The sequence below is a fragment of the Ictidomys tridecemlineatus genome, chromosome 4, assembly GCF_052094955.1.
Source record: "Ictidomys tridecemlineatus isolate mIctTri1 chromosome 4, mIctTri1.hap1, whole genome shotgun sequence".
NCBI lineage: Eukaryota > Metazoa > Chordata > Mammalia > Rodentia > Sciuridae > Ictidomys > Ictidomys tridecemlineatus.
In genome coordinates, this window is record NC_135480.1 from 38,596,520 (window position 1) to 38,619,094 (window position 22,575).

Genomic DNA, 22,575 nt, shown 5'->3' on the forward strand with positions numbered 1-22,575 from the left:
AATGGTATCTGATAGCAGGAAGAATGTTATGTGTGCTACATGGTAAAACTGAAATCTGGTATGGCTCTATCCTTTTGACAAAGGTGTGGGAATTGTACTTGGATCAAGTTTTCCAAAAGCTTGCTCCCAGGTAAATGCCTGGCTACTTAATAGATATCTATATGTCTGCATATATTTATGCAAATATATTATGTGCCTACATGCATATACACATACTTAAAAATTCCAAAACTAATCTATTAGAAGATAAAAGTGACAGCAAGTTGTCATGCACAGTATGCCTTTTTAGAGCTCACAGTACGTGGTGAAAGAAGCACTCCCTCCTTATTGTCACCAATTCCTGATTGCCCTATTTTAGTAGAGACTCACTCTTCAAATGAATATGAGTCTGACTGTGACTTTAGACAAAGAATCTGGTTAATTACTGCTAGAAAAAGAATTCAGCTTTCTTTTGAAAATAAACACATAAGCAATTAACCTTTTTTGACAAAATCAAGAACAACATCTAAAGAATGGAAGAAAAATATATTTATGAGAAAAATTTTAATAGAACCAATACCAGTGAGTATGTATACTGATGATAATATAGGCTAAAATTCATCTTGTCACCATTGTTTGCTCAAGGGAAATTTTCAAAGGTTCTTAATTATAAAGTAAGGCATTTTAGTAGATATATTCCATATTATTGATGGTAAAAATTATTGAGAATTCTAAACTTATGAGGTAAGAAAAAAAACGAAGTAGAAAAAAAATGCCCATTTATGGGGCTTAAATTTCTTAAAAAGTTTGCTCTGGCATTATTAAAAGAAAAAAAGTTTCTTGTTTTTTGTATAAATGCTGTTTTTATGCTGTGTTTGTTCACGTAACATCAGTGTAAAGTAACTGGTAACAGATTAAAGATGTATGGCTCTGGATGTGTTTAATGATGCTGCACAGGAAAGGCCTAGGAAATGCCTAACTGGCACTATTTTCAATAAAAGTTTCACTCTCCAATAGGAGGTTTATTCCTACAAAAACAGATGTTATAATAAAAAAAAGAAATGAGATAGACCTAGAGATATCAAAGGTTAAAGGTTTACTTGATTACTGATTAAGAACTTATTATATATCACATACTATCCCATAAAGTAGAGATGATTTGAAAACAAGTAGTATTTCACCCCCCCTGTATAATAGACCCACACATTGCAATAAAATATCTTTTGAGAAAAGAGAATTTTAGTGCAATGCCAGTACACATATGTAGGGGACATTAATCTAGCTATGACAAATTGTATATAGGCTCTATAGGGTTGAGTCAAAGTTTTCCACAAAAGGCAATAAATGTAAATTCAGATATGGAAAGAGTACATTGCCTTGTTTATGAAAAGATAAGAATAGAAAGCCTCTCAAATAAGTCATGTAGCATATCCTGTAAGAAAAGATCTAGTTTGAATATAAAAAGTCTTTGAAGTCTAACCCAAACTTACTAAATCATACTGAATAGTTTAACAACAGTTACTCAATGTGTTAGTCTGCTTTTCAGAAATATGTTCAAAATACCTGAAAAGAACAATTTAAAGGAGGAAAGTTTATTTTGGGCTCAAAATTTCAGAGTCTCTGTCTATTATCAGACAACCCTATTACTCTGGTCCCGTGGTGATACATAACATATGACTCAAGGGCATGGTGGAGGACATTTGCTCAGCTTATGGCAGTCAAGAAGTATATATATATATATATATATATATATATATATATATATATATATATAGAGAGAGAGAGAGAGAGAGAGAGAGAGAGGAGACAGAGAGAGAGGTACCTGGGACAAGATATATAATCCCACAATGGCATGTCTCCAGTGATCTACTTTCTCCAGCCATGTCCTGCTTGCCTTTAGTTACCACCCAAGGGTACATTGAAATTATCAATCCATCAAATGAATGAATCCACTGGTGAAGTTAGAGATCTAATCATTGCCTGAACCCCACTCTGAACTTTTCTGCATTGGGGATCATGCTTTCAAACATGAGCTTCTGAGGGAATATTTCTAGATCAAATGAGTGAGAAAAGTTAACTTTATAGAACAACCACAACTTTCTATGATTTATATAGACATATAATTACAGATTTACTCATATTCTTTGGCTGGAATATGGTTATAAGCACTAATTATGTGCAGAAGATATCAGGAGGATAGAAAATATGGTCCCTATTTAAGTAGGTAAAAATTTCCAGCTAAAACATGTACAATATTACCAAAGGAGAGACTGGGAGAATACTAGTGGATATGTGGCTGATTCTATCAACCATCTTATTTTAAATTGAACTGGGAACCAAGGGAGAAAGAAAGAATCTGACATGGTAAATGGTACAAACAAATAGAGTACAAAACATAATACTTGTATTCTTAAGTCTAGAAAATCTATAAAATTTATGAACCTCTGAGATTATCCACAAACACTAGCTTTACATAGACTACATTAAAATAAAATTCATTTCACACTAAGTATTTTCAGTAACTAAAATTTACTATGTAAGAAGAGATTATTTCCCCTTCTTTTCTTTTACATGGTAAAATATTTCAAAATGTATAGTAACACATCACTTTGTTATGAAATTTTGTTTTCAAATATAAAAAAAATTAGAAAAATAACAATTTATAATTTAGATTTTCAATCCTTTTATCTCTTAAAAAGTAGTTTTTTTATTACAGCTATCATGTACATTTATCAATTAAGTTTTAATTATAAGAAAAGTTATAAATTTACATTACACTTCTCTGTAAGTGTAACATTATTAAAAGACCAGAGTAGTATTTCTCTGCTCTGTCTACACCAGTGTAATCTTATTTATAAAAGAGTGCATGTTAGTATGAGAGGAGTAACATCCAATAGAACAGGAAATGCTTAATAAAGAATCCAGAAAAAGTTTTTATTTTAGTTATAGCACAAATAGACAGCTTAGACAATGGACACCTTCATATGAAATTTAGAAGATTAAAAAAGGCAGTAATTAAGGTAGTTAGTGTCCCTTTTATTTCCAAGTCTACAGTAATGGGGTTGAGAGAACCCCACACACAGCGAGGAAAGCCCCAGAGAAGCAGTGAGAAAGTTGAGTGCCTAGTTCCTTCACCCTCTCCTTCAGCTGTGGGATTAAGCAACTTGGAGGCTATCTAGGATTTAGTTTTCTTTATCTCTTTCTTCCATTTTGAAATGTGGTTGGCCTGACTTACCAGATTGTGTAGAAACTAAGTGAAGTTATATATTCAAAAAGCTTACCACTAAGAAGAGCAATTAGAAAGGTAACATGTGAGCTCCAAAATTGAAAATGGTGGCTGGGAGTTATTTTTTTTAATTACACTTAATAATTGTACAAATTTAAGGGGTACAATGTGATAATGTAATATATGCATGCAATGAATAGTGATTGAATCAGGGTGTTTAGTATTTTCATCTCCTTAAATATTTATCATTGGCTGGGTGTGGTGGTGCATTTCTGTAATCCCAGCAGCTGAGGCAGGGGATCAAGAGTTCCAAGCCAGCCTCACCAATTTATTGAGGCTCTAAACAACTCAGCAAGACTCTGTCTCCGAATAAAATTCAAAAAGTGCTGGGAATGTGGCTCAGTGATTAATTGTCCCTGGGTTCAATCCCTGGTATGAAAACAAAACAAAATGAAACAAACAGTAAAATTTATCATTTGTTTGTGTTGGGATTATTATCCCTCTTGTAATTCTTCATGAAATTTATAACAATTTATTGTAGGTTGTAGTCACAGGATTGGGCTATAGTTTTAGCAGTAGATTTAACTGGGTTTATATTTAATTGTGTTTTGGTACTTTTTATCCTGCTTCTTTCTATATCCCTTTATTCCTACTCTTCCCAACCTCTAGCAATTACTATTCTACTCTTCTATGAGATCATGGTATTCGCCTTTCTGTTCTTGGCTCATGTCCTTTAATGTAATGTCCTGCACGCATATCTATATTGCTGCAAATGACAAGATTTTGTTCTTTTTAAGACTAAATCATATTTCATTGTGCATATACCTCTTTTTCTTTATCTATTCACCTATTGCTGAAAGGTCAGTTGATTCCATATCTTGGCTATTGTGAATAGTGCTTCAAAAAAGCTAGGAGTGCAGGTATCTCACTGATTGCTGATTTCATTTCCTCAGGATATATATCTAGGAGTGGGAAAACTGGGTCATCTGATAGTTCTATTTTAGAATTTTGAAAAACATCCTGTTCTCCAAAATGGCTGAACTCACTTACATTCCCACCAATTTGTATGAGTTTCTCTTACTCTGCTTCCTCATTAATATCTTTTTTTTTATTGTAACCATTTTTACCTGGGGTGAGATTTCTCATTGTGGTTTTGATTTGCATTTATCTGATGAGTAAGTGATATTGAACCTCTTTGTTTGTATACTTTCTGGCCATGTGAATTATGGGACATTTGATCAAAATACTGCAGAATGCATATTCCTCTCATCAGAACATAGAACAGTCTCCAGGAGTGTCCCATATGTTAGTACAAAGCAAGTGCTCACAAATTTAAAATCATCAAATAATATTATGCATCTTTTCTGACTAAAATGAAATTAAGCTAATAATCAACAAGAGAGACTTTAGAAATTCATATATATCGTGGAAATTAAACAACATACTCATGAAGAACCAATGAAAAAAATTTCATTTTCTTTTGATAAGCTATTTTTTAATTTTAGAAATGGATAAATCTAGCAGCAAAATAATTAAAACATACTTACTGAATATTGACTATGTGATAGGCATTAGATACCTTGACAGTGATAGCTGTTTATTCAAATTGATCCTCATCTTCCTTGGCTAATAAAAGTATGTGAGGCCCAAGATATACCATGGTATATCCTCTCCAAAATTGCACATAGATTGTACTTCTGGTGCAACACACATTACTTTTGAAAATTTTCCTTCCCAGATCTTTGGAGTCACTGAGTCAACAGATTACCAGTGATCTGTGTGACTCTTTGCCAGTAAATAGGATGATTTCACCTAAATCTAAGAAAGGCAGATGGCCAACTATCTAGTCACTCCCACTGAATCATAGACTCCAAACAGCTTTTAGGAATTCACACATTAAGGAAGCTCTGAAAATGATTGTTATCAGCCAATCAGCACCCGCCTATCAAGCAGCATTTGACAGCCACTTTTTAGAGCCTAACTATTCAAAGTGTGTATCCAAAAACTGCTTTAAGATCACTTGGGCACTTGATAGAAATGAAGAATGTTAGGACCCACACTTAATCAGAATCCTCAATTTTATAAGATCCCCAGGTGCTTCTCATACATAATAAATTTCAGAATCACATAGAAAGAAACCTAATTTAAAAAAATTTATTCCTTAAGGAAGAGGTTAGAAGTTTATGTGAAATGCTAAGTTTAAATCATGTGTGGGATATGATTTCAGAGGCAGGAATGTTCTTAATGTTAAAAAAAAGGGGGGGGACCTTTCTATGAAATAGCTGATTTGCAATTTTTAATACCAGTTTTATGTATCTGATATTCACCACAGTGTGTAAAAAGGTCTACATTTTATGAAAAATGTGAAATGGTACAGAAATTGAAGTTCCTCCTACCTGTGGCTATAAAACCTCCTGGAACACAGGTCTCAACTATTGAAGAAGATTGCCCCATCTAGTGTTGCCTTCTGCAACTTTCAGTCATAGGTTGAAAAAGATAAAATATAATTTTAACCTTCAACCTATTTCAACAATGATAAAATAGTGCAGAGCTTAAAATATCTCTACATTTCTTTGAGTTTGAAGGGCATATATGATAACATTATCAAATATCTTATAATCAACCTATTTTAAGTATGTCAAAGTGAATGGAATATTGACAAAATTGAAGGAGGAAAGTTTGGAGGCAGAAGGACACAAGATGGTGTATCTCAGCTGTTCATGGAAATTATATTTAAAATAAGGAAAAGAGTTTTTCAAACTAGGTTTAATGCAAACATGGTAAAGACTGAACCTAATTTCATAATTCATATTATGAAGTTTAGTTGAAAGGAGGCAATATTAACTTTTATGTCAGGAAGTCTTGGTTGAAACCCTAATTGAATGACTGATATATAACTTTTAATTCTCTTTCAATTGTTTTGTGTTAAAACTGTGTATGACAATGCAACAAGGAAATCTTTGCTGAGTCTAGATCAAGTTTTGGTTAGTACATTTGCTAGTATTTACTACAAATTAACTGAAAAGTAGGTAGGCATGGTGGCCCATACCTATAGTCCCAGCATTTTAGTCCCATGGGGCTATTTCTATCTAAGATGGTATAATGTGTATTATGTGTTTGTTGGTCTTTGGTCTGTCCCTGAAAAGAGAGAACTTGAAAAGATGGAGTAAGACTGTCTAGAAATGAGAAAGAGATATATTCCTGTGTTACCTTGTATTATTATTTAATACATGGAGTTCTTGATTGTTTAACTGTTTAGAGTTATTACTAAAAAAGATTATGTATTTGGATATAGCACAGCTTATTGATGAATAATATGGGGCTGGGGATGCTACTACTAAGGTGGTAGAGAGCTTGCCCAGCCCATGTGAGGCACTAGGTTTGATTCTCAGCATCACATAAAAATAACTAAATAAAATAAAGGTATTATATCCATCTACAACTAAAAATATTTTTTAAAAAATAATAAATATACTGACAATTATTTCCATGTGTTGAGAGATTAAATGTGCTAAGGGTCTTTCATGCATTATTTTGATGCAAATTAAATTGAAAACACTTTGAAGTACATAAGAAAAATAAAATGTTTGCAAAAGACATAAGAATAAGGAGTAATACTTTCCCCTTCCTTTGAAGCAGGGTAAATATGACTAGATATTCCTCTATCAGGAAAGAGAATAAGTGACCTGGATGCAGGTAGAAAGACAAGAAGCACTGCTTGATCTGTTATTTCTAATGTTTTATACAAGCTAAATATCCAGACAATAGGAAGGTACTCAGCACTCAGTGAAATTGATTCACAGCAAGTCTAAATAAAACAAAATCTTATGTCGACAAACATAAATAACCCCAAGACTGTGATCCTGACTTAATCGGAAATGATGAGTAGAAATTCCATGCCATCGCAAAGGAGAAAGTTCTTAGTAACAGTTGTCTGATAGAAGGCACCTTTCAGATTTAACTTTCTGTATATTATACTTCAGCTGTATCGATCAGATTGGCTGCCCCAGCATCGGCTCATAACTAATACAGCCTTCATGAGGGTACTGCAAACATGTTCATTAAAAGTGAGCTGACCTGAAGTTGTACTCAGAAACAACACATCTCCAAAAGCAACCATTTCTTCCAGTCAATAAAGAACAACTCTTCACCTACAGGGGAACTTTTCATATATCAACTTTTTAAAAAAATGTTTGCTTTCTTGGTTTTGAGTGAACAGCTATAAATTTCGATTCTTTCATTCCTTTCACAGGCACCATTCGATGAAAGCCTTCAGTGTCCAGTCCATGTGCCAGGTTATTGTCCTTATCTGTTCCTTTTTTTCATCCATGTTTTTGTTGTTGCAGTATAGCTATACACAATCGGGAGATTAGTTATTATATATTAATATATGCAGACAATATAACAACATAATTTGGCTCATATCATTCTCCAGCATTTCCTCATTACCTACCCTCCCTTTCCCCCTGTCCCTTTACTCTACTGATCTCTCTTCAATTTTCATGAGTTCACACCAAGACCTTTCTTTTCCCTTTTCCTGTCTAGTTCCACATACAAGAACAATCATGCGACCCTTGAACTTCTGATTTGGCTTATTTTGCTTAACATAATGATCTCAACTTCCATTTATTTTCCTACAAATGACATAATTCTATAATCCTTATGACTAAATCAAACTCCATTTTGTATATATACTACATTATCCATTCATGCATTGATAGACACCTCAACTGATTCTATAGTTTAGCTATCGTGAATTATGCTACTATAGTATAGTATGACTTTAATTCTTAGGGCAAATATGAAGGAGGGGTATAACTGGGTCATATTGTGGTTCTATTTCTTTTTTTTTTCTTTCTTTCTTTTTTTTTTTTTTTTGTGATGCTGGGGATTGAACCTACTAGTGCTTTCTGCATGCAAGGCAAGCACTCTACCAACTGAGCTATATTCCCAGCCCTATTCCTAATGTTTTGAAGAAATTGTACATTTATTTCCAAAGTGGTTGTACTAATTTGCAATCCTATAATAATGTAAAAGAGTATCCACCTTCGTTCAAACCCTTATTATTGTTTGTATCCGTGATGGCTGCCATTATAACCAGAGTGAGAAAAAAACCTTTACTAGTTACTCTTCTGACAGGAGATTAATAAACAGAATACATAGAGAACTAAAATCCTTAAGATATACACACACCAAAAAAAACCCTAATAAATCAATTAAGAAATGGGTAAATGAATAAAACAGTCAGTTCTTAGAAGAAGAAATACAATTGGCCAAAAATACGAACAAATGTTCAACATTGTTAGAAATTGGGTAAATGCAAATTGTCTGCTAATTTTCAAAATTTTACTCAAAAAATGCTTGTTTCTATCTGTTGTGTATTAGACTTACTTTGTGTAATTTTAGTAGTGATTGACATCTACATGGTAAATATGTCACATATTACATAATATTTCTCATTAAATTTCTGAAGGTCAGACAGAATTTTGTATAACTGAAATTTCATAATACTTCCATCTTTCTAGACTCTAGTTCAATATTGGGACAATACAAGGAAGTAAGTAATATATTCATTATAGTAATAAATATATGAGTAAATATTTATATGCATATAAATAAATAAATAAATAAAAACATGCATATAAGTAAATTGAATACTTCCCTAGGCATACTTACACCAAATAAATTATTGCCTCTTTTCTTGTTTAAAAAATGATTGAGTTATGTTTGGGGAATACACAAAAGTTTTATGTATACATAGAATCTCAGAATGTGAATTCATTTGGAAATGGGTTCTTTTCAATTTTAATTAAGTTTTCAAAGTTCATTTGTATTGGCATAGGTCCTAAAATGATTAACTGGTATATTTATAAGAGGAAATAATACACAGATCCACAGAAAATACACTGTGAAGGTGAAACAGAGATAGAGGGCAACACAACTGCACTCAAAGAGTTTCAGAGATTTCCAGGAGGCACCCAAAGCTAGGAAGAAGCAAGGAAAGATTACTCTGTAGAACCTTCAGATGTACCTGATGTGTCTGATGTACCTGAGTGTCTGTGGGTTTTGAACATGTCTGTATACCTGTGAGAGGGCAAACTTCTTTTATTTTAAGTTACCCAGTTCAGGTACCGTTTACAGAAGTTTAAGACCTAATACAAATGAGTTACAATAAATTTTAAATATTGAATACAAAAAAGTCTGAATAATCTGTTGCTTAAAATGTTTCCTAAATCTTCACTCAAAAAGAGCCACATCACCAGGATAAAGTGAAAAAGCTGTGAAAAAAATAATTTAAAGACATTTGAGCATGTCCTGGGCTATGTGTATTTGACTTAAGCTGTTAGAACCATTCATCTGCAGGCAGGCAGAGAATTCATTTTCAGAACGATGACCCTGAAGCACTCTATCACGTTATGAAATATCCCAGCATCTTCACTTCAGAGTGTTTGCTGAGGCAAGAAGATGGGATAATTTATTTTAGAGAGATTTAGAGCCAAGAGGGTTGAGCCAAAATGGGTGTTCTTAAAATCTACTCAAGTTTTCTTTACATCAGTGGTATTTATACTTTATTAGTTTTAACTTCAGTCCTGGTCTCCCTAGGAGAATCTCCACCTTCCTCCTAGAAAAATATACACAAGCACATATACCTTTTTTTTTTCCTGTTATGTTAGCATGATCAGAGATTGCCTGATATTAGTCTTTATATTTTGTAGGGTCTCAGAACAATTCCATTGGAGAGAATAGCCAATCAACAAATTGGATTTTAATTCCAAATTAGGAGGTTGTGTCTCATATTTCTTTAATTCATTAGTATTAAAAGAAGATTTGATGCATTCCTTATTTTTAATGCATATATATAAAGCCCTGGCTGTTTATTATCTTGTGAAAAAAATGTGAATTATCATATTTTATGGTAGATTTCTAATTTCAAGGAGTCTACATCCAGTTGCTAAAAAAGTAAGACAAAAGAAGATTAAAATCACAAGATAAATTTGATGAGTTGCCATCTATACACCTGAGATGTTGTCACACACACACACACACACACACACATTCACACACTTGAGTGCTAGGCAGTTGTCTCAGAACATATTTCTTAATCACTCAATGCCCTTCAATGATGGCCTGCTGGATGCTAACGCCACACACTATAACACTTTGTTTAGAATTTCTGTTTATACATGTTATCAATCTTTGGATCATTGTTTCTACAATGTGAATGCTTTCTGTAGAGTCAGTTCCTTGTTTTCAATGAAAAATTAAAGCAGAGAAATAAAAAGTGAATAAGCAAGCTCTCTCCACTTCCAGAAGACATTGCAGTGTTAGGGCAGAAATGACTTAAGCTCTGCTCATCAGACATAATCCTTAAAATACATACCTCTAAAAAATGTGTTACATTTGAAACCAGGGTAACTTTAGTCCACTGTCTTTGTGAATGACATTAAGGCTATATGGTTCTCAAGGCTGCTATTGTGGGTTACCATACAGACAGGACACTTCTGGATCTGGCACAGGAGACCCATTCTTTAGTCTTGTCAGAAGTATGTTTGAGGAGCTTTTCCTAAAGGTCAGTATAAAAGCTATAACTGCACTTCCTCTAATAATTTTGTGGAATAGCTATATAGCCAAGTAATTTTCTTTCTTAACCATGTACTTTGCCACAACCATGAATTTTACTAACTGCTATACTACCCCTCACAAGCCTATTCCTTATTCTTCTATGTCTGAACATGAGTAAGAGTGGTTTGCAACTATTTGAAAGCCCAGAGATACTTATGGGAAGGTGCTCTTCCCAGGTATTTAGAGAAATGTCAAACAAATTTAAAAGAAGATTAAATGAATTAATAAAAAGAGCTGTAGGTGACAGATTGTAAACTCAAATTTGGATTAAACTTTATGGTCCCTATGTTACTGTAAGTAGAGAAAAATGGAACCATGAAATAGAGAGAAAGGCTGACTAAGAAAGTAGCTTTTAGGAGTTCCTAATTTCCGCCACTGAGAAGACTGAAGCACATTCATTTTTCCTGGCCTTGTTTTCAGAGTGATTCCTTATTTCATCATTATCTGGAAGTATCTTGAATGCATCCCAAAGGGAAAAAAAAGTCAAAATCCAGAAAAAACAAATAAACAAAAACTACCACCATAGGAAAGAATGGAGGAAAATATATCTCCTGTCTTGTCTTCCCTCTTTTCCATTCCCTCTCCTTCCCCTTGCTTCCTTCCTCTTTTCTCAACCTCCCCTTTTCCCTCACACATTGCTATGCACTCCCATAAAATGTCCTGAACATTGTTAAACTCAATTCTTTCATTAAGGGATTTCAACTTATCAAGGATGTTTGTCACAATGCCTGATGTGCCTTGTGTACTAGCCTGCTTGTTCCTGGAGCCTTTCTTTTATCTAAAACCATTATAAACAAACTAATTTGATCCCAGCAGAAAATTGGAAGAAACTCAAGAAAAATAGAAGTGATAATAGAGAAAGAGGGAATTGAAAGTAAAAATTCAAAATGAAATCTCAGCTTTGCATGGCATGAGCTAGACTATGTTAGATGATGCCGTGAACAGATATATGGAAGTCAGGGAAGGAAGACTGAATTTTTTCTTTGTTTTTTATTTTATTTTTTATGGGAAGAAATGTTCCTATAAATTTTGTCCTATGATATCCAAATAAAAAATTGAAAGTAAACATGTAAAAAATGTGTTAAAATGAATTAAAACAGAGATCAGGCTTTAAAGGCTACCTGAGCAGACAAGACCAGTTAAGATTCATTAGTGGCCTTAACCTTGCTTGATTTGCAAACATGAACAAAACTTAATTGGAACCACTTCTTATAAAAACTCATTAAATCAAAGAGAATTCAAGCTTAACCAATCAGAAGAAACTAACCAATAACTATAAAACTAGAGATTTCCTAAGGGGATAGCTATATAAGGCAACTGTATAACTGTAATCAATCTAATATTTTCTTAGCTTTACTTCTGTTTGTCCTATAAAATCCTCTCTCTAGAGCTTCCTTGGTGGAGCTCCAAGTCACTTCTGGTTTGGAGTTGCACACTTCACAAATTACTGGCTGTTCAAATTTACTCTTTAAAATATTTATTGTGCCTCAGTTTACATTTTAATAGCTGGGTTGCACTGGAAAGATAACAACAGGCATAGATTAAGAAGTAATGGAAAACATTTTTTTTTTTGCTTCATGGGAAAGCTTATATTCTGCAAATTGCACACAGAAAGTGCAGTTTGAGGGAAAAAATAGAATTAGTAAAACCACTTATTGTATAAATCTGTAAATGTAGTATTACCAAAAACAACAACAGAACAAATAAACATACAAGCAAAATCTCATCTTAAACTCAGGATTTAGTGTCCTAAGATGTAGATTCTGGAGGGAATTGGCTTCTTATAGAGCACATTAGCATAAAAATTAAAATCTGAGATGGATTTTTCATTCATCTCTTGTTTTCATGCAGATGAAAAATTCTAATAGAATCTTCTCTATTCACAGTTTAGCCAGATATCTTGGTGCAGTGTAAAGCATAGGAATTTTGAAAGCACTAAATCCCACTATAAGTATAGGCTTTTCTATAAATTTTCTATTTTTCTTGAGTTCTTTATTGATTTAAAAAAAATTCTCAAAAGTTTGACAAGGCTATGACCCTATTGCTTCAAATCTTAACATATTGAGGGGAAATATGAGTTTTAAAACTTATATAATTCTGTCCTTTATTAATTGCTAATTTGCTGCAAGGAAAAAAAAACTGAGAAAAAGTAGATTGGACTTGAATGTTCCATAAAAAAGAATTTGAACAAGAGGAGAGGCCCAGGAACTGAGACTTGAAGACACCTAGTTCTCAGTAGAGCTTTCATAAGTAACAGCATTCCAATTCAGAGGCTAAAAGTCATGCTCTTGTGAAAAAAGGTGAACACAGAGGTATATGCGCAATGCTCTGATGAAGTACTCAGAGCTCACCCAGCTTCCAGTACCATTATTCTCCCTTCCCCCTGTAAAAAAGAAAAAACCCACTAATCATTTTCCTCTTTCATCTCCATTTTGCTGTCTGTATTCTTCCCAGTTACAATTATAATTTCTGACTCCACAAATCTCTGGGGCACAGACTCCCATGTAGTCTGTTCCAGATAGGTATGCCTGGATGGGGACACTGGGAGGTTTTCTTGCATATGAAGTCCTTACATTAAAAAATTATAGTCTGAATAAACTTTTCCTCTCCAAGGAATAACTTAAATATTAAAATCTAAGCTACTGGGAGCTAATGTAAAAGTGCATTTTATGCCTTCACATATGAAAAAAAGCTAATTTCTTTAATAATGTTTCAAAAGTCTCATATTGAGAATTCACCAATACTTTAATTCAAATGTTGTCACTCATAGACTTCAATTCTGTTCTAGATATCTATTTATACCTCTATTGTCTCAATTGCTTGTTATTGTTTTGTTTAATAAGTTTATTTGTTTCATTTGTTACTCCTGGATATATTTCATATCCATATAATTTCAGTGTAGAGAGTATGGGTCAATTACTTTATTTTATAAATTTGCTTCATTCTCACCATACTGACAACTTGCCCAAATAATAAACACAAACATTCAAGTAATCATTCAAGTGAAGAAAGAGAATTTTAAACATTAAATTGATATGTGTCCAGAATTAGGTTCTATTAAGAAGTTTAAAGATTGTTTGGAGGTTTTCAGTTTATATCCCATAGATTTTCAATATCATGAAAGTAAACATGAGTAAATTTAATTATATAACTTATATTAAGCAGATCTTACCTCTGTGAAGATATAGTTCTTTCAAAATTCTTTAAGTCTACACAAGTATCAAATTAGAAGTTCTCTATAAAGTGATCCCGTAAAACAAAATCTTTTATCAGTCTTTATATTTACTTACTAGGAATAAATTAAACTTCTATTTTTCAAAATTCTTTTTCCTAAATTGAATATTAGAGTTTTAAAAAAACATCTTAGATTAGAAGTTAACTGATATTACTTACAAAATAACTAATGAACCCAAAATCCACTTCTCCAGTAGCTGGGTTCTTATTGCTGTGTATATGTGTCTGTGCATGTGTGTGCAGCTGCAAACACACTTCTTATCATATTTTAGTGCTTATTTTAACATTGTTTTAAACATTTACCTTACTTTAAATTATATGTTGGCCCTTACCCTCTTCCACCTCCTTCTTCTTCCCTTTTCCACCTCCTTCTTTCTCTTTCCCCTCCTCCTTCTCCTCTTTCACTTTTTTTTTTTTAGTTGAGTAATTTAATCTTTCACTGAGCTTTAACTGTACTCTAATAAACAGGTATTTATCCAGAATATTCGATATTCTGATAACTCTGATCTGCTGAAAGTTATCACCTTAGTCAAGAAATCTAGAAAATACAATGTACATCCTAGTACACTTGCTTGAGAAGACTCAGAAAAAAAGAAATCATTAAGAACAAAATTAAAATGCAATAGAATCATTAAAACAAAGTTGAACTGTTATTGCTTTCTAATCTTCTGTACAACTTTTCCAGATTTTAGTCTTTTAAAGTCATAATCCAGGTATAAATGTAGAATATTGGTACCAAATATCAAAGATTATTTTTGAGTTTGAATACCAAGAGGGAAGCCATTTGGAAATAATAAAGTTCATTTGCTGTTTAAAATATCTAGAAAAAAATAAAAGTAATGGAAAAGAACAAGAGGGAGGGAATAAAGAATGAATAATAATGAAGACAGAAAGGAAGAAAGGAAGAAAAATATGTGCTAAAAAATATTTATTTGGGATTCAAAATAGGCCATAGTTAGTGGAATTATTCAAGTAAGATTTGTTACTATTTAGTAATTGATGATCAGAATTGCATAATTGCACTTAAATGGAAATAAAAAGTGATCAAATCAGAAAAACAGTAATTATATAATTAAAGAGAAGAAAAACATGGTAATAGGGCCTCATATGTTAAAATTTATCATGCAAGTGGTTATAGCTCATTTATGTCAAAAATTACAGCTGGTTTATGAATTTGAGTTTTTCAGGAATGCACTTTACATTCCAGATTATTTTTTGCAACCAAATTCCTCCTTGCTTTTTTTAAAGTGCTTATGATATCATTTAAGAGACCATTAAATTCATGAAATAAAAATTTTAATATCAGCCTAACAAAATATAATTAGCAAAATGAGCTGGGAAATTTAGACTAATACTACTATCAAATTATATAATCATGGAAATTATTCACTATTTGAAATTTCTAGCCTCAAGTTTTCTCGCCTTTATTCATCAAAGGTCAAGTCAGCATGTGATCAAACCTCCAAACTTGTAGCAAATTTCTGTGTATATTTTATGTATTCTGTGATTTATACAAAATGTTCCTGAAATATAAATCTTACCTCATTTTGGAGGTCTCGGATCATTTTGGTCTTTCTTTCCACTTCAGTCTTTAAAAAGTTAATCTGAAAATGAATACAATATTATGTAGATCCATCCAAAATTTATTTGTATGGGTTTTTATTTTTGATTATTTTCAGGTACAATAAAATGAATGTCCCTTTTTTATCAAATATTGAAAAAGAATAATTAATTAAAAATTTTCTTAATCAAAAGCTTCATTATTCAATTCATACATATATTTAAGGATTATATGAAAATATTCTTTCTCAGGTAACAATAAATTCATTTTTTTTAAAGTTGAGAAACCATGCATATTACAACTGTAATTCATTTATTTTGCTAAACAATATGTTTAGAAAATTGAAGAGGGAAGGGATGGGAATAGGAAAGACAGTAGAATGAATTGGTTCATAAATGAATATACAACCAGTGAAACTCCACATCATGTACAACAAGAAGAATGGGATCCTAATTAGAGTACTTTATACTCCATATATTTATAATATGTCAAAATGCATTCTACTGCCATCTATTTCTAAAAAGAACAAATAAAAACAAAAATATTACAAAAAATGGTTCTTAGAAAATACATTCTTATGTCAAGTCTAGTAACCTAGGAATTTCCCTTCATAAACATTCTAGTGTTAAATTAGTCCTGTGCCCAGCTTTGAGAGCAAATGTATGGTGATCTACCTTTTATAAAGGTATGAAATGTTATATAAACTGTATCTAAGAAACTGTGATGTTTTCTCTTGGTGATCATATTGTTAGCATCTACAGTTACAACTTTAAGGTTGTATTCCAGGTGTATTTATTTGAATAGATATTGCATTTTTATCTGACCTGAGTACTTTGAAAGAAAAGCAGTATTACACAGTGTTAGAATTTTTATAAAATGTATAGTCTTTATAATCTCTGAGTGTCCATAATGGTTAAAAAAAGACATGATAGTTGATGAAACATTTAATTTCTCAAATTTGCTGCTTTCTGGTAATCACATATTTTAAAAAGTAAGAAGATGGGTGAATTGATTTTCTTGATATGTTTCATTCAGTAGATTTAAAATACTATTATTTGTACATTTAATGCATTTGTGTGTGTTGCTGGGGATGGAACCCAGGGCTCTGTATATATTAGGCAAACATTCTACCAGTGATCTGTTGCGCTTCCAGTCAAAATAGATTTTTTAAAAATATTTATTTTTTAGTTATAGTGGGACACATTACCTTTATTTTATTTATTTATTGTTACATGGTGCTGAGGATTGAACCCAGGGCCTCACACATGCTAGACAAGTGCTCTACTGCTGAGCCACAACCTCAGCCCCCATAATAGATTTTTAATGACAGATTTACATTCTTTATTTGTAGTCTGTATTTTAAATTTAATGTTTGTTTTACATTCATAGCACATCTGTCTTTGGACTAGCCATACTTCTAATGTCCAGTAACTTCATCTATTAGAAAAGATAGCTTTAAAGATTCCTAGAATTATGAAAGGGAACCATTGTATATATTATCTTGGACTGCAAAATAAGTCATTGGGCTGGAAATAAAGTTTAAAAGAGGGTTACTTTTCACCATAAACATAGTTTTAAAAATTGATTATTTATAAAATATTTCAAAAACAAAAGAGTAAGTAATATGTGAAATGTCCTGTGGGCCCACCCCTATGCAGATAGAATTGTTTTGTCCAATTTCTTTAGCTATTTCATAAAGAAACTGTTATAATGCCATTTAAACTCTGCCTAATTTTCCTTCATTTATTCTTCCCAAAGGTAATAACTATCCTTGAAGTTGATGCACATTTTTCCTCTCATGCATATTTTGACCATTTTATTTATTGCATATGGCCCCATGAAAAACATGTATCACCTTTTTGTGTTAAAGTTTCCAAAAGTTCTTTAGATTTAAAGTCTATATTTGTGAGTAATATCTATGTTCATTTTATGTAAAACCAGTTAATTTGTTGTAGATGATAAATTTATCATCATAATAATCTAGTAAAAAGTACAAATTACTTAATTAATCAAAGTAAAGACTATTACTGTAACCATTCATAACTACAACCATTTAAATAAATGGATACTATTTTTCTTTTTTTATATATAACAGTATACTAGTATGTGACCATTCTTGGGGCCCATAAGTGAGTGTCCTTGATCTAGAGTTCAGATTTGAATGTTTTATGGTGGGGATAACATCTCTGGAATCTGCAACTGTCCCTTCATTGCTTCCATTAGCACCATTTCCTGATCACTAGATACAACAATTCCAGGGCAAAGAAGAAGTATAGCACAAATTCTGACTCCAAAATAGAATCTGGGCATATTAGATTTATTATGATACATTTAAATTAGGACCCCAGAGAGAACTAGCTAGATTGTAGCTGAAACAGATAAGGAATGTGGTAGATTAATGTAGATGTTGTGGTAAGTCAATTACTGTACAAATAATGAGCAGAGGAGGTCAGTTGTTAGAGTGATAGTAAGAAGCAGGGAGAATTAGCTGAGTCATTGAAGTACAGAATAACAAGAATGAAAATCAGCGGATTCCTGTTTTTCATGTCTTCAAGAGCAGCAGTAGCTCTAGAACCACCTTGACAGAATTATCACTTCTGACTCCTGAGCTTAGTTTTCTATGAGATCAGTTGGAAGCCTCATAACTGTTAGCATCCTTTCCTTTATGGCATGGAGAGAATGCATGACTAAATGATAGCAAAAACCCATACCCAAACAACTATGATGGTGAAAGTACACATAAAACAGGAGGAGTTTAAGAACTAGCTCATATCTACTGTTCTGGTCATATTTTCTTTTCTATAATTTTTAAATTGGTGCATTAAAAGTATATATGAACTAGCTCGATTGACTGACATATTCATACATGTATATAACACTTGCCATATCAATTTTTTTTTTTTTTGGTGGTTCTGGGGATTGAACCCAGGGCGCTGTGCATGCAAGGCTAGCATTCTACCAACTGAGCTATATCCCCAGTCCACCATATCAATTTTTAAGGTTACATTTGAACTATAGGATAATGACAGCAACTCAAATCATTAGTCATACTTACTATCTAATTAGGTAGGGAGCTCAAGTCAGTTGATAAAACAAAGGTATTATTTGGAAGAACTTGATGCAATTTGAAATTAGATATGCATGCAGTACAGTATGCCTCCCTACAGACAGATATTTACATCTATTTCTACCCAAGAATTTTATTAGAACCAGAAAATTTCTATATATTGCTGATTTGTCTTTAAGCAATGAACTAGTGAAAGACATTTCAATTATATAAGTCATCTACGTTTTTACTGGTAGCATTATTTTCCACGAATCTTCACATATTGGGATTATTCAGTATAAATTTTCCATAACTAAAAATTCAATTAAATGAAGAGTATACTGAAAATATGCCTATAATTCTTTAAATATTAAATATTGACATAAAAATTTGAGAATGTGATATTTATTCAGGACCAAAAAATTTCAGAATATTTTAAAAGCATTAGCATTTTATAATCACTGGTAGAATCCCAGAAGGATATAAGATCCTTAGAGAAATAAACATCCCTAGCAGATAGTTACAAAATAATTTTCAGAGATGGGAAATACCATGTGTCTACTTTGAATAAAGAATGAAGCACAGTAATATTTCTTCCTTAATGAGAATAAAAGCTTTAAGGTAAGTTTGTTTTAGAATAATTATGTCTCACTTAAGACAAGTTAAGCCATAAAAATTAACAAGAGTAATGAAATGCATCAAATGATCATCAATATCTTTAATTATTCTGGCTACACCTGAGAGCTCCTTCTTCTTTGCTATACTTTTCCATGAAGAAGACAAGTTTGAAAGATTTGTCACTCATTACTGGCTTAGGGATAAAAATAATTATTCAGTTCTCATAAACAACATGTATAAACATTTAGATAAAGACAAATTTACCCTTTTAAAATTAAATTATTTAGAAATGTATCTTTTTATATTTTTATAATTTAATAAACAAGACTGCCTTTATGCTTCATATTATTTTACTTGGGACTTAAATAGATACTGTTGTTATTTGTAACCTAATTTGCAAAAAAAAAAAAAATAGCGTTTTTTTTTTATGGGAGAAAAAGCATAGCCTTTGGTATTTAATCAAAGTCAGCAAAAAATCTAAAATAGTACAAAAATATTTGTAGAAACAAAGCCAAATTCCCTCCTGATTTGAAAGAAAGCAATTACAATTACTTTAATCTCTTTCTTATGCAAATTTCAGTTACAACTATAGCTTTTTAAACAGTAAAACAATTAGTAATGACTCACAACAATAACAATGGTGAGAATATGTATAATTTAATCCTTACTTAGTGTCTTCATGTAGCAATACAAATCACAAAGCATTCTGTTTGAGTCTACCCACATTTTCAAAAAATGATCTCAATAATATTAAACTCATATTCTCCTGGATACTAAATGCATAGGAAAAACATGAAACAATCGCAATTTACATATTTTTTTTTGTATGTGAAATCTATAAAAAATATATATTTTATTTATTTCTGGACTTACTTCATGGTAAAAACTTTCAAACTTTGAAGTATTAGAAGATATCATTTATTCAATTCAAATATAGAGCACATTTCTCCAAAGTGAACAGTATAATTTCTGTTACATGTAGATGCTTTCATTCATTGATCAAAATATTTAATATATTAAAGCATTCTTAGATTTGTTTATTTGGGATTTCTACATCAAAAAGTCATTATAAAATATATCTGAGTATAGGCATATTATCATTTATTGATTTTGGAATCATAAATATACATGTGCATATAGTGATATCAGAGTTCTAACTCTTTTTCTCTTCTCTAGGAAATATTGCATATATTAGAGATGATTAGTCTTTAAAAATACAGATGAGAATCACTATTAAGTGGTCCGTGCCTATAATTACAGTTGCTCAGGAGGATGAGGCAGGGAGATTACAAGTTCAAAGCCAGCTTTAACAATTTAGTGAGGTCCTGAGCAACTTAGGGAGATAATGTCTCAAAAAAAAATAAAAATGGCTCAAGATTTGACTTAAGCACCCCTGGATTTAATTCTCAGTACTGAAAAAAGAAAAAAAAAAAAAAAAAAAACAATACTTCTCATGCTACAGTTTGAAAGTTTGGAAAAAGTACATCTTTTCATATATTAAATTTCTAAGTATATTGGCCTATTCAAGTACTGCATTCTCTAGCAGAAATTTTGAAAATGTGTGTTTATCTAAAGCTTTAATGGAGATTTTCAAAACTTCAGTGGACACTGTTCTAATGAATTAATTTGAACTGTGAACATAGCTACTTTTCTTCTTTTACTCAATATTATAAAATTTGAATAACTATTTTTATTCTGTTTTGCAACTTATTTTATTTTTTCAATTAAATTATTTTAACAAGTTACATAAACATTATTTTACATATTAAGAGAGTAATATGATATTTCAATGCAAGTATATAATATATAATGTATACATCAGGTTAACATATCTGACTTAACAAGCATCTATAATTTCTTCATGGTAAAAATTTTCAAATTCTTTCTTTTTTTTTTTTTTCAGAGTAGAAATTAGAAGTTTATTAAAGGACAGCAAAAAATACTTCTCCCGGAGGAAGAAGGGGACCCAAGAGGTGGAATCCTTCAAATTCTTTCTTCTAGCTTTTTTGTAAACTATACAGTTCTTTATTGTTATCTGCTGTCTAATAACACAGAAGAACTTCTTGCCTGTGTTGAACTAAAACTCAGTACCCATTGATCAACCTTTCCCTCTACATTTTTCAGTCTCTGGTAACCACAATTCTGCCATTAAGTTTTCTGAGATCAACATTTTTAGATTTCACATGAATAAAGTTCAATGACACTTGTCTTTCTGTGCCTTATGTTACTTAGCACAATAACATCCAGTTTTATCCATGTTGTCACAAATGACAGGATTTTAATCATTTTTATGGCCTAATGGTTTTCAATTGTATCTATATACCACATTTTCTTTAGCCCTACATCAATTGATAGGCATTTAGGTTGTTGCCTTTTCTTGCCTGTTGTGAATAGGTGGCAATAAACATTGGTGTGCATGATTTCATTTCATTGAGATGCATACTAATTAGTTGGATTAGTGAATCATATGGTAGTTCTATTTCTAAATGATGGGGGACCCTCCATATAATTTTCCATAATGGCTGTGCTTCCTTTACATTTCCACCTATAATGTACATGTACTGTTATAAAGATCAGTTGACTGTCGATGTGTGGATTTACTTTTAGGACCTGTATTCTATTCTTTTGGTTTATATGTCTGTATTTATACCAGTATCATTTTTTTAATTACTGGATCATTGTGGTATATTTTGTACTCAGGTAGTATAATGCCTCTTGTCTTAGTCTTTTTGCTCAAGATGATTTTGGCTATTCAGGGATTTTTTTTTCCTGTTTCCATATTAGGATTGTGTTTTATAGATCTTTAAAGGGTATTATCTTTATTTGAATAGGGATTATATTGAATCTTCAGAATGATTTATTATGGTCATTTAGAAAATATTGGTTCTTGCCATCAGAAACACAAGATGTTCTTCCATTTTTGTGTCCTCTTCCAGTTTATTTCATTGATACATTAAAATTTTCATCATAAAGACATTACACTTCTTAGTTTTAAATGTATCCATAGATAATTTGTTGCCATTGTAAATGGGAACATTGTAAATCACTTTCTTGATATCTACTTCAGATAATCCACTGTTGGCTTATATGACTGCTATTGGTTTCTATGTTGCTTTTTGTATTTTATAAGTTTGTTGAATTACATCATTAGTTCTAATATATTTTAGGATGGAATTTTTGAGATATTCACGTCACCTGCATACTCTGACTATTTGAATTTTTCTTTCCTGATTTAGATGCCCGATTTTTCTTTCTCTTGCCTGATTGCTCTGGCTAGGGCTTTCTGCA

The 22,575-nt window shown here is 31.8% G+C and overlaps 1 protein-coding gene across 4 annotated transcripts in view; it reads right to left on the bottom strand.

The window, feature by feature from the left end:
- Luzp2 (leucine zipper protein 2) overlaps nt 1-22,575 on the bottom strand; it is a 471,602-nt gene that overhangs the window by 239,092 nt on the left and 209,935 nt on the right. For 3 of the 4 annotated variants that reach the window (XM_005328059.4, XM_021728306.3, XM_078046324.1), the window contains exon 5: nt 15,604-15,666. The exons of the other annotated variant lie outside the window; for it this stretch is intronic. In XM_005328059.4, coding sequence (XP_005328116.1) covers nt 15,604-15,666 — 63 coding nt within the window. The remainder of the gene's footprint in view (nt 1-15,603; nt 15,667-22,575) is intronic. 4 annotated transcript variants of the gene reach the window in all.